The sequence below is a fragment of the Neomonachus schauinslandi genome, chromosome 8 (assembly GCF_002201575.2).
Source record: "Neomonachus schauinslandi chromosome 8, ASM220157v2, whole genome shotgun sequence".
NCBI lineage: Eukaryota > Metazoa > Chordata > Mammalia > Carnivora > Phocidae > Neomonachus > Neomonachus schauinslandi.
This window is the reverse complement of record NC_058410.1, coordinates 9861811-9887198: the sequence shown is the minus strand read 5'-3', so window position 1 is coordinate 9887198 and position 25388 is coordinate 9861811. Positions and strand designations below refer to the sequence as shown.

Here is a 25388-nt window from a genome sequence, read left to right as displayed (position 1 = left end):
TCTGCAGGTTGGAGCCTGTGTCCTTTTGATTCGGTCATAGCAGGTTTTGCTAGTGTCTTTCGTATCTGGTAGGAAAAGACGTTCCAGGCCCATCTTTGTATATTGTGTGTGGGTTTTTTCTTGTTTGTTTTTTTCCCTTTGAAACCTGAAATCAGCCATTTCTTTAAGTAAATCTAATTCCTTTTAATGAAAAATGCTATTTGAAGATTGTAATCTGGGCACTCGCTCTGTGATTCCTCCCTTCCTTCCTTTAGTGTAAATATTTGGACCATCTTGGAATTTATATTGGTATAAGGCATGAGGTAGGAATTCACTTTGGTCTTTTTCCAGAGATCTACCCATTATTATGAAACAGTATAATGTCGTCATAGTTCTTTGTTGTACTCTTGCATACTATTATTATACATGTCTTTGGGACTAGTTGTGGACTTTCTACTTTTTCTAGTCTCTGCTTGGTTTTTGGTGAAAAAAAAATTTTTTTTATATTCTTTTTGTTTTTATATGGCCAAATTTTAGAATCAGTTCTGTTTCAGGAAAAAAAAATCTGTTCATATTTTTATTAAAATCGGTGAACAGTTGCTATCTGGATGATCTAAAAACATGGGAAGGTTCTTTGTATGAATTAAGTTTTTGTAGCATAAGAAAGTATCCCCAAACTCATAACTTAAAACAACAGAGACAAAATTTTTCTTTAGTTCTGTGGGTAAGCTGTGGGTGGTTCCAACGATTTGGAAAGCCCAGCTGAGGCTGGATGAGCTTTGAGTGGCCTCCCCGCAGCGCTGGACTCTCACCTGGTGCAGCTGGGCTGGCTGGGGTGGGATGGCCTCATCTGCAGAGGCCAACCCGGGCTGGTTCAGCGGTCACTGAGGCGAGCCTGGTGACAAGACAGGCAAGGCTCCATGTGCAAGTGCTTTTCATGCCTTTGCTTCTGTCACATTTGCTGTTATTCTGCTGGCCAAGGCAAGCACATGAACAAGACCAGAGTCAAGAGATGGAAAAATAGCCTTCGCTTCCTCATGCATTGGAGGAGTGGCAAAGTCATATATTGCAAAGATGGTATTCTTATAGGGAGAGGAGGATTTCTTGTGGCCACTCTTGCAAATAATCTGCCATATTCCCCAGTTTTTCCAACTTTCAGGAACATTGTAAAGCTTTTTCCAGATCACTTTCTGCTTTCTGCTACTGTATATGGTGTCTCCCTCCTCCCATTTTAATTTAGAATTCTTGGGCAGGTGGTACATGTACACAATTAAAATGGAAATGATGTGAGGGGCGCCTGGGTGGCTCAGACGGTTGAGTGTCTGCCTGTGGCTCGGGTCATGATCCCAGGGTCCTGGGATGGGGCCCCGCATCGGGCTCCCTGCTCGGCGGGAAGCCTGCTTCTCCCTCTCCCTCTGCCTGCCACTCTGCCTACTTGTGCTGTCTCTCTCTCTCTCTGTCAAATAAATAAATAAAATCTTTAAAAAAAAAATATAGTGGCTCAGACGGTTAAGTGTCTGCCTGTGGCTCGGGTCATGATCCCAGGGTCCTGGGATCGAGCCCCGCATCGGGCTCCCTGCTCGGCGGGCAGCCTGCTTCTCCCTCTGCCTGCTGCTTCCCCCGCTTGTGCTCTCTCTCCCTCTCTCTCTCTCTGACAAATAAATAGATAAAAATCTTTAAAAAAAAAATGGAAATGATGTGAAAGGAAATCCACTGAGAAATGCACTCCTTCCCTCTCCCACCTCTATAGGTAACCAGTTTTAAAATAATTTGTTTCTCTAGTGCTTTTTGGTGGAAATACTGGCAAGTATAAATATCCTTCTACCTAGGAAAAGCAGTAGTCTTCTGTATGCCCTATTCTGCAGCTTGCTTTCTTCTCTCCGTGGTGCTCTCATTCCACACCAGTGCAGGGAGACTGTTCACATTCTTTCATTGCTGCCTAATACTCCCTTATGGTGACAGACTGTGGTTCACTTAACCAGTTCCCTGTGACTAGACGCTAGGGTCGTGTACAGCACCGTTTGCCATAAATACCTGGTACACAGAGATGCATCTAGAGAGTGGAGTCCCAAAATGAGATTTCTGAGTCAAAGGGTCAATTTATCTTTAAGACTATAGTGAGATAGCATTTCTCCCTCCCCAGATTGGCAGAATATCCAAAAGTTGGGTAATTTATTCTGTCTGTGAAGCTACAGAGAACCATTACTCTGACATATATATATTTTGCTGGTAATAGTTTAAATGGTACAGTCCCTAATGGAAATCTGGCAGCATCTTGCAAATTAATTTGTCTTTCTTTATGTGTGAAATTGAGCATTTTCTTTTAAATATGTTTAAGTGCCATTTATATTTTTCTATAAACTGTTTCTCTGCCCATTTTTCTGGGTTGCTGGTCTTTTTCTTAAGTTCAAGAAGCTCTCTATGTTAGGAAGAGTAACCGTTTGTGGTATGAATTACATCTTTTTCCTTTATAAGTTGTGCAATATATGTTAATGATTTTTTTTTAAGGTTTTATTTATTTATTTGACAGAGAGAGACCGCAAGAGAGGGAACACAAGCAGGGGGAGTGGGAGAGGGAGAAGCAGGCTTCCCGCCAAGCAGGGAGCCCGATGCGGGGCCCGATCCCAGGACCCTGGGATCATGACCTGAGCTGAAGGCAGACGCCTAACGACTGAGCCACCCAGGGGTCCCTATGTTAATGATTTTTTATAATAACTTTGTTCCCAGCCATGTTACAGGGGTCAGCAAATTGTGGCCCATGAGCAAGATCTGGCCTGCCATGTGTTTTTTGTAAATAAAGTTTAATTGGAATGCAGCCACGCTCATTTGCATAACGTGTCTGGTAACTTTTGTCCTAGAGCAGCAGAAACAGACCGTATGGCTTGCAGAACTTAAAATGTTTAGTATTGTGCCCTTTGCAGAAAAAGGAGAACCGACCCCAATTTGAAGCAACTACATCAAAGTGTTTCGTATGATGCAGCCATTTTGATCTGGCCTTAAAAATAAAAAAACCCAATTAACTTCTTGTGTGTACGTGCAGTTATGAAGCCGTGGGCAGAACAGGCAGTCACACGTGGGCGTCAGAAGTGTCTCTTTTGGCACATTACTTGGTCAAAGTGACGTTATGTATGATATAGCCCGTTTGCCACCACCTAATCAAATAACTATTAGAACACTTTTGTCCAGTTGTTCTTATACACAGTACATAAAGAAGCTTTGATCTGGGTGAGTTTGGGTAGGAAGTCTCTTAAAATCATCTCTGTCTCTAGCAGTTTGGTTTGGTTCCGAGGATTTCCTTGGTCCCAGTCCTTTCCAGAGCTATTCTCCATGTATGGAGTACAGGGAGGGGAAGTAATGTGGACATGGATGGTGCAGTGTGATTTATTTATGATGGCTATTCAGAACTTTTCTCTTCCTCTTGTGATTGTATAATTGCCCTTTGTTACACTCAGATTTAAGATTAGTCTAAATATGTCTTGGAAATTTATATTCCTATACTCAGTGAATTGCTATTTACATTTCTATATGTCTTGGAAATTTCCAAAATTGCTCATCTAGTTGATCACTAGTTAAAAAATTCCTCTAAGTGCATCATATTTCAAGAAAATAGATACAAGCCCATTTTAGGAAAAAACATTTAAAGAACATACCAGTTTCACTGGTGGTTTATTCCCGAAATTTTTGCATAAGAAAAGTTTTTAGCCATTCTTTATGGCTGCTACAATTCTTTGTAGAAATTTCTTCTTTTGGGAGAAGATCTTTTACTAGAGCAACTATTAAAATAAAACTTAATGGAACTTTATCATCCTGACTATATTCTTGAATAGGTCATAAACACGTTGCTTGTGAACATTTAAGGAAACGTTATTTTTTTTTTTAAGATTTATTTGACAGAGGGAGCATGTGTGTGCTGTCTCTCTTGCGGTCTCTCTCTGTCAAATAAATAAAATCTTAAAAAAAAATAATTAACATATATCGCACAACTCATAAAGGAAAAAGAAGGTTGAAGATCTGGTTAGAGTTCATTACAATGCAGTTGACAGGGAAATTTGGTTATTTTTGTGACATATGCTTCGGGATAATAACATACCACGGCATCATATTTCTAGGAGTTTCATGTAATTTTTAGAACACTTAATTTTATTTTATTTTATTTTTATTATTTTTTTAAGATTTTATTTATTTATTTGACAGAGAGAGAGTGAGAGCAGGAACACAAGCAGGGGGAGTGGGAGAGGGAGAAGCAGGCTTCCCGCTGAGCAGGGAGCCCGATGTGGGACTCGATCCCAGGACCCTGGGATCATGACCTGAGCCAAAGGCAGACGCTTAACGACTGAGCCACCCAGGTGCCCTAGAACACTTAATTTTAATAACATATCTACGTAAGTATAATGCAGGAGGGTTGAATATCACTTATTTGACAATGCTCCCATGTAATTTAACATACCAAATAAGCCTAATTACTTTAATTTCTCAAAAAAAATCTTTGAAACATTCTGTGGGCCCTTTGGAACACCTCAGATTATGTGGTCAAAAGACTTTATTTTAGAAATTGATTTGGGGGAGTAGGTCAGAAATATCAAAAGGTTTGGACATTTGATTAAATAGAATCAAGTCATTATGAAACAATTATCCATTTAATCACAATGACAGTACAAGATTTCAAAGGCAAATACAGGTTACAGAGTTGTGAGCAAAATTTAGCTCTTTTCCTGTTAAGACTCAGTTTTCTTAATCAAAGAGCTGATAAACATAGGAAATTATTTTGGCAAATAATAATTGTTATGCAGATAATGTAAAAGGTAAAGAAAAACTTTTGTTTACAATTTCTTAGGGAGAGCAGACCAATAGTTCAAGAGAACTTTGTACTTTTAACAAACAAAAAAAAAAAGGTTGCACCAGGGTACTTTTGATATTAAAACTCATTTACTTATTTAAATTTATCCTCATCTCAGCCAGTACTGACCACACATAAAGTTCTTTCTGAAGACTGTTTCTCCATAAAACTTCTACAAGTTTTTTTTACATTCAAATGGATTTTGCCCTAAATTTTCCCTCTTTGAATAACCAGTCCCACTTGAGGACAACATTATTTTCTTTTTCTCCAACAAATATGTATTTTCATTCCTCATATTTTTTCTTATGAAAAGCACATCCCACTTTCCTCACATACCAAGTTGTTTCCCTTGTTGTTTCCAGTGATCTTAATTATATTTGTTAGAATTCTTAATGCTTAGAAACCTTAATTTCTAGTGGAAACAGGGTAGTAAGCAATTGTGAACTGTCATGCCAGAATTCATTAGATTGGCAGATATATATTTTATATGAATGTGGTGTTTTTCCATAGTACAGTCTTTCAGTAAAGCATAAAGTATGATTATTAACAGACCCAAATTTATTCTTAGTTTCTGCATTGGTAAGACAGTAGATAAGCCATGTTCATTACTTAATGTTTCCTTATTTTATCTTATTGGAAATGATCTAGACAATCAATGAATTTAACTCATCATTTAACTTAGCAAGATTTTAAAATCTAGGTTACCAGAGATTTCGGAAGCTATTTAAAAGTTTACCTACAAACCTTTTTATTTTATTTATATCTATTTAATTTACTTGTTCTTAACAGTTATACCCATAAAATTTGATGAGGCATCAGACAAAGTCAGCTGTTATTCTAAGTTTCTTTTTCTTCTGGAAGATTTTGCAATAGAGATACCATGAACTTATTTGACTTTTAGTAAACAAGCAGAATAAACGTTTTATATTTAATGCTGATAACTCTAAATACATGTCTGCAACCTTAAGTTAGTTTTAATACCAAATATTGCCCCAGATCACTTGAACTTGAAAAACATTTGGGTTAGTTTCTATCTTTCTGAGCTTTAGGATGGCCAGTCCTTACAAGTGCATGCCTTCAAATCAACTAGCTCTTTTATAAATTAATTTTAGCAATACCATCCAGAGGTAGAGAAAATATCTCACATTTACAATATACATGGACACACAAAAAAATGGACAAGATACAAACAAAATCTTAATTTTCTTTCTACTAATATTTGTGGAGAGGACATTACAGTCCCAGTTTTTAAATACTTTTTTTTTCTTCAGTTTCAGGAGATTGTGTTTACATTTCAAAGATAAGATTTATAATTTCAAGGGACAGAGAAAGAATATAAAAAAATTTTTTCCTAGACTTTCAGGGTAATTGCTATTAATTGCTATTTAAAATTTACTTTTTTTTAAGGTATAGAACAATTGTGTTCCAATATCTTGATCTCTTATAATATGTACAAACATTTTGAGAGGAATAGGTGAGGCTTGGAGATTGGTAAAGTTGGTGAGCTTTAACTTGTTTCTAGAGTTGTAGTTCTGGTTTTGTAGAGGTTTGTAAAAGACAGTTATTCCTAATTCCCCAAAGACCTGGATTACAGCCTGAATATCAAGGGATTGGCCCTTATTTTTTTTTTAAGATTTTATTTATTTATTTATTTGAGAGAGAGAGCGAGCATGGGGGGGGAGGGTCAGAGGGAGAAGCAGACTCCCTGCTGAGCAGGGAGCCCGATGTGGGACTCGATCCCAGGACCCCGGGATCATGACCTGAGCTGAAGGCAGTCGCTTAACCAACTGAGCCACCCAGGCACCCGATTGGCCCATATTTTTAACTAAATTTGCTTCTCTATATCAGGAAGAATTTTAACTAAAATGGGAACCAAGAGATTTATGACTTTGTAAGGTATGTATAGAGCATTTTAACAAAAGCCTTTTTTTCTGGGTACAAAATTTACCCTTGGCTTTGATTACTCCCTGAACATTGGCCTTTTGCAGATCATTTGTATAAGGCCTAGGAGAAATTTTGGTCATCTATTTCCTCAGTGAAGGCAAAGTTGTGAAATATAGTCAAGTAATCTAATTACTCCCTAAATTAGGTAGGGTCTTTTGAAAGTAGAAGTAAAAAGATTTTAGAATTTTAAAGATCTGCAGCTGTCCAGGGGATGTGAATTCTTTCACAGCGGGGTAGTCTGTGAAACGACACTGTACAGGAATGCCCAAGGCAGGCAGAACGTGATCCCAGGGCCCAGGAGTGTAGGAGCGAGGCCAGCCGTATTGCCAGTCTCAGATGCTTTTGTTAGATTTATTTTCTGGCTTTCAGCTCTTACATGAGCATCCTAGATACCTAGAGCCTAGAGATTAGGCCGGAATGATCTCTGTAATTCAGAGGGAAGTTAAAACAGGCAGGTGAGCCTGGATTTTAAGAAGGGGAATTTACTTTGGGTGTGGACATTTATTTTTAAGTCTTAGGGCTAATTTCTGTTCTTTTGTCTTGTCAGGGGAGTCTCTGAGGCTAGCCATTACACTAATAACACAACTGAGCTCTCTCTCTCTCTCTCTTTTTAATATAGCCAGTTTAAGGGATCCATTGTCTGGCCATTGGTGAGTAGGATCTATTAGTAGCAACTCAAATCAATAAGCCTTTTAGTGGCTTAACCAAAGATGCAAGAGGCTTCCAGAGAAGGGCATAGATGATGCAGACCCCATGATCCAAAAGTTTACTCCCGAAACTAGTATAAGAACGTTTAAAGGCACGGGCAGTAAGGATGGTGTCTCCCGCATCCCACGAGAATGTGAGATGCCTCCAGTCACAGGCCTACTAATCTGTAACACCAGGCAGGTGCTTCTGGAATGGTACTCAAGCAGTGAAAGTTGAGATGACAAAAGTTCCTCTCGGCTGGGACCTCTCGTGACAGACACCCCTGAGAGCTGGCACAGCTGGACAGAGAGAGGCTCGGATCCCCAGTCTATTCGACTGGCCACCAAGGTGCACCCTCTGGATGGTGGAGACCAAAGAGAATATTCCCATTGGTCATAAAGCCAAGCTCTTGGAACATGGAACAAGATGAAAGGAAAACTCCAAAAGCTTTATGTAAGCCTTGGATCTGCTGGAGCCACACTAATACCTGGGAGGGATGTGCTGTGGGGTTGAGGACTGTGTGTTGTCTTAGAGTATACACCTCATTGTACAGAAGTTTTCTTGAGGTTGGCAGGTGACCTAGTGTTAGTCTACCCTGTTGTGGGGCCAACTTCTCCTATCACGGGAGTCCTCTTGAGGTGGCCAGTGCCCTAGCAGCTTTTAAGTGCTCGACCCCTGCCCACCAATTTTGTGGCTTTGGCTTCCAAGGTGTCCCTTAGCAACAGATGATAAACAATAGAAGAGACACAAAGGAGAACAGAGACCATCTCTGGGAGGAAATGGATCAGTAACCAAATGTAACCAGAGTCACTAAGCCCAAGGAACTAGTGCCACAAACATTTTCTCCTGCTAATCTGAGTTTAGAAAGTAAGAAGAGGACTCTCACCATCTTCTCCATTGACTCTGCAGGTAGAGATTCCGGGAGGCTGACATGGTAAGAAATCTCACCTTCTGTGGCTGCTGGTCCGATGTCCCAGGGTCTCCCAGCTGCACTTGAGTCCGGGGTGAGCGGGGGCTGGCAAGTTAAAGTATCCTGCCCAACCACGCCAACTGTCCAGGAGCATGAATTCCTGTCCCTTTCTAGGGACATTCCTGTCCTTCTAGCTGGACTAAGAATCAAATTGACATGAGACAGATTAACAGGAGAAAATGAAATTTAATAGCATACGTACAGGGAATCCACACAGGCAAAATGAGGTATATGTAGCTGAGGTACAGGGGTGCAAGACCTGGCTACGGGGGTCCCAGACAGACTGGTTTTGGCCATTCGCCACTGACAAAATCCACAGGCAGAGAAAGGAGCCGTGGTAAAAACAAGAAAGGAATTGATTTCATTGAGACCACCCACCAGGAAAACAGCACCCTAGCATCTCAAAGACTGTCTCCAGAGTGCTGAAAGTACTTCCAGGTCTGTATAAGGAAAATGTGGGGCAAAGGTGGGTGGGTACGTGTAGGTGGGTACGTCAAGTGTTGGGGTCAGGCATGTGGGGTCTTGCTGGCTCAAGGCAGACCTTATTGCTTAAGGGGGTAGTTTTGGTTCTCATGCTTTGTCCACGGGGACTTTTTTTTTTTTTTTTTGGCCTGAGTTAAAAGATAAGCTGGACAGAAGAACTTAATCAGAAAGTTTGAGGTCAGAATGCAGGTGGTTGAAGTCCTCCTTCAAATAGGAGGTTCTGAACTAAGATGGGGGCAGGGGTCTGGGGCTTCAGAGGAAAGGAGTGCATTTCCCAGGGCAGTGAGAAGAGCAGGTATCTGCTAATTAGATGGTTGCCCTGCCCTACAGCTGGGTCATCAGATACAGTTTATCTCAGCGAATAACCCTTATTCTGGGGAAGACCCTCAACGTGGATTCTTCTATGTGGTTAAGGGAAGGGCAGATGTTTCTCTTGAGCTGCAGGGTCTCATTGCCTTCAGCTGAGAATAATCTTCCTACTAACGTGGTCCATCTTGGGGGTGGCCTGCCCTTGGCCCCAACACCTTCTTTGGAAGTTTTAAGAGCAACATACCCAAAATGTGATAATCGATCCATGTCCTCTGGGAAAGAGTTTCTTAATGTGTGTGGCCATCTGGGACCTCAACCCGGCCCTAAATTCACAGTTTTAGTAACGACACAGGGGAAGCTGTGGAAAGCATGCATAGCAGGCTTTCTGAGGACTCTCGGGCAGGAAAGGATAAACAGTAGTTGGGTGGAGTTGGATGATGGCTTCAGAATTCAGAAAACTTAGTAGGTTGGGGCAGTGGCTAAATCTAACAAGATGAAATTTTACAGGGGTAATTTAAGATTCTCTGTTGGATGCAAAGTAACAGCTGAACAAGCGCAGGCGAGGATTGAACTGAAATCACAGATTGTTATAAACCGAAAAGCATTTAAGTCTTAATCATTTAGAATAAGGACAAATACATCTGCATATATTAAAGGTATAATAATGCTCTTAGAGTCTATTAAAGGAAGTTCTTTTTCTTATGATCTTGATGGTTATGTAAAAATGAGATAGAGGAAAGCATTAACGGTATACGATTTCACAAGAAGTCAAATGAGCGTGCTGAAGTAAAACACGCTTGGCATTTGAGGGCCGCCTGGGTGGCTCAGTCGGTTAAGCGTCTGCCTTTGGCTCAGGTCATGATCCCGGGGTCCTGGGATCGAGCCCGCATCGGGCTCCCTGCTCAGCCGGGGGTCTGCTCCTCCCTCTCCCTCTGACCCTCCCCCGCCAAAGCTTGCGCGCATGTGCTCTCTCTCAAATGAATAAATAAAAAATCTTAAAAAAACAAAAAGCAAGCTTGGCATGAACTAGTTATATAGAAATATCACTTACATGTAAAATTTCACTTCTCAGGGGTCACATTAATAAAGGATCTGTCCGTCTCTTGAAATTTTTTATTTTTAGTTTTTGAGTGTCTCTGTTTTTAAAGTGAGAGAGCTACATTACTGAAAATTTACTGCTTTTCCCTAGATTTAATTATGATTTATATAAAACCAGAGAAGCAGGTGCTTAAGGATGGGGACTTGTCCTCTGCATTTTGACCCCCACATGAACTTTCTGCAGCCCGTTTTGTTTTTTTGTCATTTTGAACTTTTTAATTCTCTTGTTCACTTTAGGTTCTAGTGTTTTGTTTTGCAAAATAGGAAACGCAGTAGTGTTACTACATCCAGTGTTTCTCTTTTATTTAAAATGTCGTCTTAATAAATTCTTTGGTTTGGGGTTATTGGTTTGTATCAACTTGGGCTCTCTTGGTTGTGTGACAGAATCTGAACTCCCATTAGCTTAGGCACGAAAGGAGACCCGATGGCTCTTGTGTCTGAGAGCAGGAGAGCAGCCTCAGGCTTGTCCCTCGAGTGATCCCCTCAGGACGTTCTTTCTCTTTGTCATTCCACTCTGTACCTCAGCTAGTTAGCCACTGGCAGCATTTTCAGAGAAAAAGACCCTTGCTCCCCAGCATCTGTATCAATTTCTAGGAAAGAGTTCTGATTGTCCCTGTTTGGGTTATGTGCTTACCAATGGCTTGGAGTCAAGCGGGAAGTTTCCAGAAGGAAGGGATGTGGAGCAGACAACATAACAGATGTTTGCGACGTGGTCAAGAAGATTGAATACTTTGATACCCCTCTGTTCTCTCTCAAAAGGAAATGTGTGTTAAGGATGATGGGTTCCGCACATACCCGCGGCGTGGCGCCACAGGTCTAGTCCAGTGCCTGGACCATCGAGAGCTTTGGATCTGTAATGTTTATTTTACTGTCGCTAGATGATGGAACTTATGTTCAAGATTGCGGTCTACTATCCCTTCACCTTCTTCTATAAGACTTTTTGGTATTGCTGTTGAAGAGATTGTTGTTGACGGTATGTTTTCAACATACAGTATCCCATCCCCTGCTGTCCAGGAACTGTGTAGAGACTTAGCTCCTGAAAATACTTGAGTCATTTCTTAAACTGTAGCCAACGCTGGAGAAAGCAGCATCAAAAAATGGACCTTTTCTCAAAGGCCGTACAAAGCATAGGGGGACTGATGGGCATTTGGGGTGGAGGCCAGCATCTCTGTATATGCTGTCAGTGGTGGAGCGAGGGAGAAGCCAGATCCAGATACCAGAAAAGCAGGTAAAGAGAGACAGCGCCCCGAGGGTTTCCGTTCTAGGGGCTTCCGGGCTACCTAAGCTTGGTAAGAGTGGTTGCTCAAATTTGTTTTCTGTTGACACGTTATGCTCATTTGGGGATGTGCTTTTTAACATTTTTTTGTTCTCTAAAATTTCTCTCAATTCTAATTTCTAAGAAGCATCTCTAGGATTTTTTTTTCAGGCGGCTTAAATCCATGTTTCCATAAACCTACAATGTTTATATATATTTTTCCATGGCTAAAGTTCAGTTATATTTAAATGTGGGAGTTTCCAGTTTTCGTTTTTGACTTGTTCCATCAAGTTGTACATTTGGTACACAAGAGGCTTTGGTATTCTGTAGTGGGGATTAGATTTAGCTGCATTAGAAAAAACTTGTTAACCGGGATCCCTAAGGAACAATAACCAAGCAGCAGGCGGTTCATCCGGCTCTTGGGTGCACACCAGGCCCTTCCCAGGAAGCTCGCAGTCCTGGGGGCCATGCCTGGCCCAGGGACCCTCTTCACCCTCCTCACGGATTTATCTGTATCTGCCCTTGATGCGTGAGGAATTGAGGTTGGGGTGATGTGGTTTTTAAAAAATACCCCACAACGTGACCAGCAGAATTCTGTCAACTATTGCAGCAGTATGAGAAAGAGCCATCAGGCGCCCCGTGTCCTGACCCCAGGAAAACTGTCGTGCTCACAGTTCTGCTCCGGCCTGCTCCGTCCACCCCCTTCCCAGCCTCTCAGGACGGAAGGCCAGGAGCTGATGCCGTTCTGTGACTGACAGACCGGACCGTTTGTTTCTTTCTAACATTTTGTTATGAAAAAACCTCAAACATGTAGAAAACTTGAAATCATTTTCCATTGAACACTATCAGCCCATCTAAATTCTGTAAACAACATTTTACTCTACCAGCTTTGTTGCATATTCATCCCTCAGTCTTATCATCCTTTTTTTTTTAATGTATATCAAAATAAATTAGTATTTGGAGGGTGGTTGTTTTTTGTTTTTTTGTTTTAACCTTTTACCAGTAGCTGTGAATCCTTAATCTTTGTTCTGAGATTTCAGGCATCATTAAGCAAGTGTGGGGAGACTGCACTAGCAAGCAGGAGGGCCTAGCGCAGTTCCAACCATATGGTGGGTGTTCAGTAAATATTTGTTAAATGAGTGCAGTTCCATTAGTCCTGTTTGACTAGCTCTGTACATATACTTGAACTTGCCACTTAGGACAGTTACTTTCCAAATAAATCGTCAGTTTCCTAGGTACATGAAGATGGACCTTCTTTTATGAGATAATCCATGAAAGACAATTATTTAGAATATGAAACGGATTAAAAATATATATTAAGTACTATAAAATATATATGATACCTACTTTTTACCACAGTGATCATCTTGGAATGTGTACATAGTGGTATTCCCGGGAATCCATGTTTCTGGGTTGACGCACACCACAAGGACCCTCTTGAGGAAGAGGCTGAAGGAGCAGCCCCACCTCCCATCAACCAGAACAGCTTCCCTTTAGTCTGTTTTCCATGGAATTAAGATTTTATTGCAGGAAAAGTTTGAAAATCACAGCTATTAGGTCAGCTAACCAGTATACACCACCCTGTGGAGGCTCTCGTATAGTGGGTAGTATTCCAGGAGAAGAATGTAAGTATATCTTGCTCCCTGGATCTTAAATTCTGAGTTTAGTTGGCTAGGGGTACTGCATCATTAAAATTCATCCCAGTGGCTCTAGATAAAGAATAGTGAGCATTTTCACTGCCAGGGAATAATCTAAACGTATGAATCTTACATGAGTGTACACATGTGTGCATCTGTGTGTTCCTTTAGTCCCTGAGAGTGAGTGTGCCCAGAATGAACGATGTCTCTATTTTCACTTCTTACCTCTGTAAAGAAAGGGTGTTGGGGCACTTAGGTGGCGCAGTTGGTTGGGTGTCTGACTCTTGGTTTGGGCTCAGGTCATGATCTCCGGGTCTTGAGATCCAGCCCTGTGTCGGGCTCTGCACTCAGTTCAGATCTGCTTGTGATTTTCTCTCCCTCTGCCCCCGCCAAATAAATAAATCTTTTAAAAAAAGAAAGAAACAAAGGGCATGCTTTTCTCTCCCCTCCCCCGCCGATGAAATAGGTGTGTTTTGAGAACATTTTGGGATCTGATCTCTGAAGGCAGTATGGGCAGCTACCAGAAACCTTCCCTGTTTCCAAAACAGAGTAGGGGCCCTCACCGTTGGTGTCCTCTTTCCTCACAGTAGGGCTGATGAATCATTTTGGTAATATGTCTTCCTTTATTTCAAAACAACCATAGCCACGGTCATGAGTGTTCATGCCAGCATGTTTACAAATTGTATGATAAAGATTGTTTGATTTTTTACTGTGAAGTTTACATTTGTAACTTCCTCTGTTTGTCTCTATTCCCAATAGGCTCGGGTTATGTATGATTTTGCTGCTGAGCCTGGCAATAATGAACTGACGGTTAATGAAGGAGAAATCATCACAATTACAAATCCGGTAAGAGGTTTTAAAATCTGATGGTCTCTTAAGGACAATAATTATTTTTAAGATTTTATTTTGTTTAATAAGTTGATAATTCAAACCCACACAAATTTTTACCCTGTTGTTTATGAAGTATTGATGGTGAAGTAAGACTCTATATTTTATAAACAGTGAATAAAAGTTAAGTCCCCTAAAGGTAGTTGGATGGGGTTCCATCAGACAGAAATGGAAGGCGATGTCCCAGACAGATCCCAGCCAGATCACAGGTGTAGAGATTAGAAAACATTCAGTTTCTTGGAAGTCACAGCTGAGGCTGATTGACAGCCTGTGCGCCAAGTGTTTGGCTGAATACTACACATGTATTCTTGACATGTTTTCTCCATGAACTCTGTGAGCTAGGGACTTTTAATCTGTGTTTTACAAATGAGGGTAATGAGACGTAGAGGGCAAGCAAACTTGCCCAAGATCACTTTGTTTATAAGTGACAGAGTAAGGGTGCAAAACCACATCTGCTTGGCCTCTGAGCCTCTGCTTTTTCTCTCTGCTGGGAACACAACACGTAAACAAGGGTCCCAGGGGTCCGGGGCACATATGTGCCAGTAGCAGACAGGCTAAGAAAACTGGCTCTTCAAGCCAAATCAGACAGGATCTGTGGGCCAGGATGTAGACTTTGGACTTCATTTGTAAGTAGTGGATTCATTTAAGGGTTTTCTTCTTGATGTTGTTGTTAGGCAGGTGATGTTGTGAGACTTGCATTTCCAGGAAATTAATCTAGCACAGGTGTATTGAGTGAACTGGCGTGGCGGGAGCCTGGGGATGCGACTTCAGGTCGTAGCAACAAGAATTGAAGAAAGCTGAACACAGGAGGCCTTGCAGAGTCAGACCCAGAGGACTTGGTGCCAGATTAGATACTGTTGGAGAGAAAAGAGGCAGGGATCCCCAAGAGTTTTGGCCTTTGACCTGAGAGAATGGTGGATTTATTAAGTACGTGAGTCAGAGAGAAAAGCTTCTTTGGGACGATTAAATGAGTTTATTGTTAGATATGTGGCGCTTGAAGAATAGTAAATAATTAACCCTTCCCTACAGCTTTGCCTCAGTTTAAAAATGGAAATGGCCGAGCTGGAGGTGAGAGCTGGGGATAGGCCAGCTCTCCGGGACACCTTTGAGAGTAGCATGTGAAGAAGGTGGCCGGGACAGCTGGAGACGTCCTGGGAAGGGAAGGAGGAGATGCAGGTGTTCCTCCAGGTGGGGGGACAGGGGCCTGGGACAGCGCAGAGACCGGGGAAGGAGAACGGGAATGACCAAGAGAGGATGGTGGCTTCTTAATACTGATAGTATTTTCAAAACCTGTCTTAATATGTTTTAGATACAAAAAATAATTACTGGGTAGGAAAAGTATATATAGTTTTAGATAATATACTAAGTGTATATAAGTAAATAGTTTATTTTTAATCATTAGAGAGATTAAAGATTCTTTATCTGATTTTTTTAAATGAAGAAATAGTCTTCATTTCCTGGTAAAATAGTATTTAAGTTGTTGTCATGCTCAAAAATGGACAAAGTAGTCGCTTAATGTGATTTTTATTTTTATTATTTTATTTAAAAAAAACAGTTAAGCACCTGACTCTTAGTAATAAGAGTAATAAATCTGTAAATAAATAGTAATAAATAAATCTGTTTTTAATAAATAAAAATAAGCCATTTATTTATTTAAATAAATTTAATACGCCATTTATTTAAATAAAATAAAATAGTAATAAATAATAGTAAATAAATAAATAATAAAAATAAAAGGAGAATGGGGAATGACCAAGAGAGGGGAGAGGCAGAGGGAGAGAACAGCCCCAACTCGGGGCTCGATCCCAGGACTTAGAGATCACAACCTGAGCCGAAGGCAGATGCCCAACCATCTGAGCCACCCAGGTGCCCCTTCAAATAATTTTTAAAAAATGTATTATTAGGGCACCTGGGTGGCTCAGTCGGTTAAGCACCCGACTCTTAGTTTAGACTGAGGTCTGATCACAGGGTCATGGGATCAAGCCCCACGTCGGGCTCCAAGCTGAGTCTGCTTAAGATTCTCTCTTCCTCTCCCTCTCCCTCTGCCCCTCCTCCCGCATGCGTGCTCGCTCTCTAAATAAATAATAATAAATAAAATCTTAAAAAAAAATGTGTTATCTAAATTCAGATAGGTATTAACTAATTGAGACATGATTCATGAACTTAAGACAACTCTTATTTTAAGGTGAAAAAGTAGGACTTTGTTGAGATAATAGATTGAAAAGTGGGAATTCTAGTATATTTTATAATTTAGTTTAGCATTGTTTATCCAGAAGAATGAAGGAACCATGGATCAGTTAGCTTTTCCTAGATAATAGGCAATCCCAAAGCTTAGTGGCTTAAACAAACAACCATTTATTGTCTTGCTCAGGAACCTCCAGGTTGGCTGGATGGTTCCACTGACCTGAGCTCCCTCACACGTCTGCAGGCACCTGGTGGGCAGCTGGGGGCTCAGTGCTTTAACACGTGGTCCTTCAGGTGTCTGGCGATTCCCCTGCTGAGGGTTGGCTGGCTTGGGGTGGGGAGTCCAGGAGACTGAGCCTTTTCTCTGTCATCTAGCAACCGAAGTTATTCACACAGCTCTTTTGGAAAAAGTGTGCAAAGCCTCTTGAGGCTAGACTCTGAACTCACTCTATGTTATTTCCACCTCACCTCATTCTGTTGGCCACAGAGGTCACAAAGGACAACACAGATTCCAGAAATGAGGGTGTCATTCTACTTCTTGACAGTCGGGGCTGCATTTTTGTCATCTGCCCCCACCCAGTGAATAGAGAGGAATTACACATGGATGACACTCTAGCCTATTGAATGGGCTACTTTTCAGTCTTTGATCACTTGTTTGATTTTTCTTGTTTTTAGATGATATCATTTTCCAGAGTAAAGAGAAGCCTTAAGAATTTATAACTTTGGGCACCTGGGTGGCTCAGTTGGTTAAGCGACTGCCTTCGGCTCAGGTCATGATCCTGGAGTCCCAGGACCGAGTCCCGCATCGGGCTCCCTGCTCGGCAGGGAGTCTGCTTCTCCCTCTGACCCTCCCCCCTCTCATGCTCTCTCTATCTCATTCTCTCTCAAATGAATAAATAAAATCTTTAAAAAAAAAAAAAAAAAGAATTTATAACTTTGAGGGCGCCTGGGTGGCTTAGTAGTCCGTTAAGCATCCGGCTCTTGGTTTTGGCTCAGGTCATGATCTCAGTGTTGTGTGCTTACCCTCACTCGCTTGCACTCCCTCTCTCTCATATAAACCTTTTAAAAAAATTTATAACTTTGAACAGTGTTAGCTCTGTGGGAATAAAGAGCTTAACATTAATTATTTTTTCATGTATAACAAAGCAAAATTTCTGTAGGAAATTCCAACTATAATGTCATATTTTTTTCTTTTCTCTCTTTTTTAAACTTTATTAGGATGTCGGTGGAGGATGGCTGGAAGGAAGAAACAGCAAAGGAGAACGGGGGCTTGTTCCCACAGACTATGTTGAAGTAAGAACTTATTGTCCTATAGTAATTAAACCTGGTCTTTGTCAGACATCTTTTTATGAATTATGGAAAGTAGCAACTTTATTTTTAATAAAAAAAATTTCCATTGTAAAAGTAATACCCGCTAATTATATAAAACATGAAAAATACATTGAAGTAGAACTAAGAAAAAATGTTACCTATAGACCCAAGCTCCAAAGAGTGACTCCAGATATTTAAATTAAGTTCCTTCTTGGGAGAGCAACTTCTAATTATTCTGGATGAATGTCCCTATTTTTCCTTTGTTTATATTGTGTAATCGCTGTTGCCTATAGTACTGTTTATATTACGAGTTCATTCACAAAGTTTAAAAAGATTTTTTTTTAAGTAGCTCTCTTTGCTCTGTGCTGGTTTAGGACCTATCCCTCAGCCCGCACTCCCATTCCCATAAACAGAGGGTCTTGGATGAGCTCCTGGGAGCTACTAACCTGGTTTAAGCTCTGTGCCCATAGATGGCAAGGATAGTGTTCCAGCCCCTGGAAGGAGCCTCCCACCTAGGACACACTCAGCTGACAAACCCCCCTCTGAGCCAACCTCCTGGCGCCCCCTGCTGGTTGTCTGTAGGTCACTCAAACTTGAGTTCTGGACACTTGGGTCAGCTTGCCTCTCCCCCCTCCGGTGACCAACTGAAACCAGGGTTGCCTGGTGCCCTGTGAGTCAAACGGAAGTGAGATCAAGAACAAGGGCCCTCTGGTTCCCCTCAAGCAGAGAGGAATGATGCCCCGGGGGGATGTTTACCTGGGTGCTGTCTCTCTCCCTGTTGTTCTTGATGGAGAGTTGGGGTGGGGAGTTTTGAACCCTCTGGAGAATCCGATGAATCTGTGGCTCTTCTTCTCAGAAATCTGTGCATGTGCATGCACCCCAGGCTCGCCTGTGCAGTTCCAGAGGGCTCACAGGCCCCTGGACTCAGCCCACCTGTCTTAATGTTTGTGTCATGCTTTACCTCTGTGCACTGTGCAGGCAGGATCCTAAAAATGGACAAAAGGAGAACAATCTGAGGATTTAAGTTGGTGCTGGCATTGATTGCATTTTCTAGAACTCTGCATACTTCTAGAAAGGAATAGTTAATATAGATGTTCAAAGGCTACCCTACCTTTTAAGAATATAAACCTCTTTTCCATAATAGATGACAATTTTTGCTTGCCTTTAGAGACTCTGTGAACTACCCCTAATCTATGAAAAAACTGTGGTTCTTTCTAATATTCAGATTTTGCCCAACGATGGAAAAGACCCATTTTCTTGTGGAAATTCAGTGGCTGACCAGGCCTTCCTCGATTCCCTCTCAGCAAGTACAGCTCAGGCCAATTCGTCAGCTGCCAACAGTAACAACCAGGTGAGTCTTCCGTCATCTGGCTGGACTGAGAGAGCAACGCATCTCTGACGGCTCACGATGCGTTCTAGCGGTTGCCGTTCCCTGAAAGCACAAAGTAGCTGTTAGATGTCTGTGTGGCATTTCTGTTGGGCATTAACAAAAACTTGCCTGTTAGACCGGCTGAAGACTGTTTTTAAAGTTGATTATAAGAGAGAATGCAGGGTGTCGTCGAGAGTTGCTTCTAGAAGTCTGGCATGATACAAACACAGACCCCTTAAGGTGCAAATATTCTCCCAAGTGGGGGAGGAAAGGCAGGGTCCCACGCTGAGGCGATGAGTGTCAGAGCTCCAGCCGGAACAGGAAATGATTTCTCTGACCTTGGCGTGTTTCTTACACTCTCATCTTGCAGATGCAGTGCAGGTGAAAAGTGGCCGCAAATCCAGCGCTCAGCACGCACTACTGCTATTGTATTGCCTCTAGGAAACTTAAAGCCGCGGGACGAGTTGAGAGAAATACACTGAAATTCGGCATTAATTTTAATGAAAGTTTGACCGGTTTAGGTGACTCTGCCTAGTTCAGTTATCGTTAAATGATTACCTTGGGTGAGCAGCAACAAGAAAAGTCAGAAGATGGAGATCAAAACGTTACCGCTTCCTACATCCTTAGAAACAAATGGGCTTTAGGGCATGTTATTTCTTGATATTCTTTAACTACATAGAAGGTTTTCAATTATGTGAAGCGTCATAGTCCTATCACTTAGTAATTATTTGCTTACAGAATGTTTATATCTTAACCTTCCAAGATAATTTATCCAAGTGCTGTTACCATATGTTAACTGCAGATTCTATACATTTTGATTTATTTATTTTTTAAAGATTTTATTTATTTGAGAGAGAGAGAGTGAACAGGGGAGGAGCGGAAGGAGAGGGAGAAGCAGACTCCCCGCTGAGCAGGGAGTCCTGACTCGGGGGCCCAATCCCAGTATCCCAAAATCATGAACTGAGCTGAAGTCAGACGCCTAACCAGCCGAGCCACCCAGGTACCCCGATTTTATACATTTTTAAATAGCTTTTGGTGGACATCCTGAATTACAAATTAGTCTGGCTCAATATTTAAAATTCAGAGGCAAAGTGGTCACCGTAGTTGAGCATTTCCCTGCATTTTGTTACTCTAGAACACCTGAGAACATTGGTCAGTTAAAGATTACTCAGGATAAAACATGAAGAAACAGTAGTCAAGCCTCACTTGAAGTTTACCAGGGATTCTCAGCATGAGTGCTGTGGATACTGGGGCTTGAGCTCTGCGTTGTGCGGTTTAGCAACACCCCGGCCTCTGCTCTCTGCGTGCCACTAACATCTAGTTGCCCTCAGGTGTAACCATCAAAATTATCTGCAGATGGTGCCAGATGTCCCCTGGGGGCAAAGCCAACTCAGCTGAGTTTACCGAGTTAAACAAAAACATCCATGAAATGGGTTTGCATCGAGTAAAAGATAACATTTTAGTAAAAGGGAATGATGCTGAGATGATTTAGAATAAGCAAAGGAAACAAAAGATGAAAAAATATTCATCCTATTTTAATTCAAGGACCTACTTCAGCTGCTGTCTCAGGATGGACTAAAGCACTCTGACCGCAAATTCACCATCAGGCTCAAGTCTTACTCTGTTACAAAGTAGCTTCCTTGGTATTTAAATGTAGCAGTAGGAACTGAGTAGCATAAGTCGAAATAAAACCAACTTTTTGAAGGTGGATTTTACTAATCCATTCTAACATTAAATCTAACCAGATCCTTTGAAAGCAAAGAAAAAGTGAACTGAAACTAGAAGTAACAAAATATAGAAAGCATGACCATAATTAATTAACTGAGCATTTGGATTTAATTTAAATAAAAAAAAAATTTTTTTTTGAGAGAGAGAGTAGGTAGGGAGGGACAGAGGGGGAGGGAGAGAGAGAATCCTGAGCAGGCTCCATGCCGAGCCTGGAGCCCGACGCGGTGCTCTGTCCCACAGCCCTGAGATCACGACATGAGCCGAAATCAAGAGTCAGATGCTCAACCAACTGAGCCACCCAGGCACCCCCTTCTCAAGTAAAAACATCTATGCTTTCAGTTATCTGGAATAGAAGAAGAATTTAAATAGACCAAAATGGTGGTGCGTTTATAAATACCATGAAAAATGTCATGAATAAGAAACCAGGCAGCCATTTTTAATTGGTAGCTTTTAAAACTTTTGCTGTCAGGTTTACTCATTCTTTCATTCTCTGAATGTCAATAGGAAAAAACTATTTTTGTTCCAGGGTTATGCCCGTTGGGATTTTCTCATTACTCTGGCAGTGTGTGCTCTCCCAGGGGACAGTTTTATTTGGAGGAGCCAGCCCTGCCCTCTCCCCAGTCAGGCAATGCAGGGCGCACCTCCCCTTTCCACCCTGCACACCACTCCAGATCAGTCTGTGTTTGCTCTCCTCAGCGCCAGTTATTTTAAATCTGGCTTTCTTCCCACACAGGCAAGGTGCAAATAGCCAATAAACGTAGGAAAATACTCATTTTTAGAGTCTGCTATTAAAGGGTCAGAGAATTAAAATGTTTTAATACCGAGTGTGAGGAAAGGCATGTTCAGACAGGCATGTTCCGATGCAAAGCTGGAGGAAGGATAAATTGATGAAGCATCTGGAAGGCAGTTTGATAACATGCATTACTATTTAAAATGCATGCACTCTCTGATGCAGCAGTTTACTTGCAGAGCTGCCCTTGGAACACAGCCATGTGGGCAGAAGCTTCGCCGCACATGGTTCCAGCAGCAGGAGGCTGGGACACATGCGTCGGGCAGGAGGGGCCTGGCCAGGCAGACCCCAGGGCAGCCCCGCAGGGGGAAGCATGCTTCCCGTGGGAGCAGGAATGTAGATTTAGACGCACCGATGTGGACGTGTGATTGTTTTCAAAGGCATATCAGTACGGTAATGGTACCTTTCCCAGGCTCAAATACACACACACCACAGATGCAAATTGTGTAGAATATTTATCAAAGGATAACCCAGAAATGAATCGAATTCTCATTGTTTTCTTACTCAAATACAGATTTTTAAGTTGCATGAGGACCGCTATTGCAGTACCTTTAGAAAAGAAGAATCATTTTTTAGTGGTTCACCTTAGTTTCACTATCAGTTCTCTATCTGGGATTTTACAGCTTCAAGGGCGATTCATTTGGGTGGCAGTGCCACCAGCCTCATTCAGAGACCTGTGGACAGTTGCCCTCATCTTGATTTGCACCCAGTTATCAGGGTTTAAATTATACCATTGCCCCGAGTCTGAAAAACTGCTCACAGTAGATCTTTACAAACCTCCTATATGGCTGCCTCTGTGGACTGCACATTACTTAAAGGTTCTATGAACGTAGATGTTTCATCTGAAGGTTTTAGAGATTTCTTTTTCTATCTTCGTTAAATACTGGCAAGAACCACCTACCTGGGATAAACTGCTTCTCTGTTTCTCGCGCCGCATCCCAGTTCCCTGGGAGTCTCTGGTTTCCTCCTTCCCGCTTCCTCACCCCCTGCCACCTGCTCTGGCTGCCCCACCCCCGGGGGCGGGACGGGGGCGTGGGCCGCACCTGAGCCTGGCGGTCAGACCCAGTGTGACAGACCGGCTCCACTGTATGAGCTTCCGGAGTTGGAGGACAAGAGCCCTTAGAGGAAGTTACACACGGAGACATTTCCTAAATACTCTTCCTTCTCGTCTCCCTTCTACCCTTCTCCAAGGGATGTTCTCGATGCCTTACCCTGGTTCATTCCAGCCTCTCTCCCTCTCCTCCAGCCACGGACATGTCTCTCCAATCTTGAGTTTTCTCTTCGGTTTACTCCATTTCCAGCTTCTTGTTGACCGTCTCTATCTGCCTCTCCGTTCTGTCCCTCAAGATGCATCATGAGCAGATCACTCAGCATTTCCCCACAAAACTGGTTTCTCTTTCTCACTTTCCCGTATCTTTTCTCGGGAATGTTCTTACTGCCCTCCTTTCATTCCTCTGTGAGACCCTCGCCTGACGGGCATGGCCTGCGCCCTCAGATGTGAAAGGGCAGGAAAACCCTCGCTTCTCATCCCAGGACTCTCGCTTCTGTGCCTCCACTTCCTCATCTGGAAACTCCCGTAGAATGGCAGGAATGTGCAAATGGAGAGACGGGCTCAAGTGTTCAGAGCAGTGCTTGGTACTCAGCAGGGACTTCGTGATTGTTCGTTTTAGTAGCTCGGATACCACTGCCTCTAAAATAAGATGGTAAGTATGTCAGTTCTTTGCTCGAGCAACTCTCGGGGCTCCCCCATTGCCTCCTGAAGCGCAAGACCAATTCTACATGTCGAGAGAGCCGTGTGTGGAGCAGGGGGTCACCGTCCTGTCAGTAATCATGCAGACCTGGGACAGCGCACAGTAGGGAAAGTGTGTGAGAAACTCAGCTGCACTTGAGGTGCGACTAGATACTTTTCCGGCCTCAGTTGTATTTCTCTGATTCCCTAGCATGGCCCCGTCCTTACTTTATTCTTCCTTGTGTATTAGGCTCCGGGCCAGACGGGCTCTTCTCCAGATACGCCCCGTGCCAGTCCCCCTTCTCTTTGTCTCTTTTGCGCTCTCCTCCAAGAATGATAGAATAACTCCTCCTGTCTTTCAAGTCTGCCCAGCCCCCAAGGTTCAGCTCAAATACCGCACCCTTTATGAAGCCTTGTTTGGTCTTTCCTTCTCTCGATTCCCTTAGTGCTATTTGTGACTCTTATCACAAATTTATTTGTAAACTTGCAAGCTTGGTGAGAAGCAGAGATTTTGTCTTATTTTTTTTCTATTCCCATAACCTATAAGAGGCCTCGCACCATACTAGAATGTTCTGCACATGTTGGAATGATTTTGTTGTTGTTCTTCCATAAATACAGCAAGAGGTATTTTACAGTGGAAAATGTTACGAGGTTTACTGATTTCAACCTGAATTCTGTCAAGGGAGGTTGTGTTGTTCTCAACATTGGCTGTAGGACTAGAAGCCATCATAACACCTCATTCTACCATCTGCTGATTCAGAAATAGTTCATTCCCTTATAGGAAATCCACTGGGATTGTTAATTACTTTTTAACCATTTAGATATTAAACAAATGCTCAAAGTTAAGTGGGTATTTAGGGAAATAACATCTTTTTATTCAGAGCTTTTCAGTGTAATGGTATTATGAAGGATTTTTAATTGGTTAAGGGATAAAGAAGGCAATAGTAATTTTATGTTGGAACTACATTTGACTTTATCATTTCTCCAAAAAAAGTCCATTTTTAGGCCATCCTAAGGCCATTTTGTAATTCATTTAAAAATAAATCAGAAGAGGGGCGCCTGGGTGGCTCAGTTGGCTAAGCGACTGCCTTCAGCTCAGGTCATGATCCTGGAGTCCTGGGATCGAGTCCCGCATCGGGCTCCCTGCTCAGCGGGGAGTCTGCTTCTCCCTCTTACCCTCCCCCCTCTCATGTGCTCTCTCTAATAAAATCTTTAAAATAAATAAATAAATAAAATAAATCAGAAGAATGCTTCACACAGGTATTAGGTTTGCTTATTATTTCATTATCTCAAGTAAGATCTGTAATGCCATAGACTTCTCACCATTGTTTATTGAGGTTTCCTCTTTACAAAACCCTATTGGAAAGGTTCTCTCCGTCTCCCCAGCCCCATATGAATCCCTTTTAATGGACTACAGGGCTTTGTAAAGAAGGTTGTAGACATCTGTTTAAAGGATTTGCTGACATTTTCTCCAGAACTGCATCAGGCTAGCAATACTAACTTTCCATGCTTTTTTGATCACAGATCCTTGCTTTGTATAAGACAGCTTTATGCATCTAGGGAACCTTTCCAAAAGTACATGCCATGAAGTTCATTGTTGAGGGTGGTTTGTCATTGTTGTTTGTTTTCGTCTAACAGGAAACAAATGACAAAAGGGAAGGATTTGTTTTGTTTTTTACCTGAACACTGCTTTGATGAAGGGCCAGTGAGTGTTGTTATAACACAGCCCATCATCAGAAGTGTCTGTAAGCCCATCTCTCGTGGACTTTTATTAGATCCATCTGGAAACTACTTGTAGCATCATCCTGTTTGGGACATACAGTGACCTGTTTTAAGACTTTGCGCTAACAAAATAAGTCAACTCTCTAAACTAATACAAATATTTCCTGCTTCTTAAGTTATAAAATAAGTTTTCATTTTCTGTATTTAAAAAAATAAATAACTGCAGTTGACATCTGTGGGTTTAGAATGTGAATTAACAAAGGGTTTGTTAAACCCGTTAAACTTTTTGGGTCATTTCCAATCAGTACAAACAGCTTTAATTGGTTCTTGTGATCCAGCCTCATTTTTTTTAAAGAATGTAGAAGTTTTATATTCTGACCAGTGGTTTTGTGATGTTAGTAGAGGTTCATCTGAATTAAATTAATTACAAATAGATAATGTCCTTTGAGCAAAAGATCGATAAGGAAC

At 41.8% G+C, this 25388-nt stretch overlaps 1 protein-coding gene across 1 annotated transcript in view; it reads left to right on the top strand.

Moving 5' to 3' along the window:
- The first annotated feature begins 7790 nt into the window (after positions 1–7790).
- SNX9 (sorting nexin 9) overlaps positions 7791–25388 on the top strand; it is a 63631-nt gene continuing 46033 nt past the window's right edge. The window contains exons 1-4 of the mRNA XM_021693104.2: positions 7791–7795; positions 13959–14045; positions 17490–17564; positions 18808–18933. Of these exons, the coding sequence (XP_021548779.1) occupies positions 13968–14045; positions 17490–17564; positions 18808–18933 (279 nt within the window). The 5' untranslated portion in view covers positions 7791–7795; positions 13959–13967. The remainder of the gene's footprint in view (positions 7796–13958; positions 14046–17489; positions 17565–18807; positions 18934–25388) is intronic.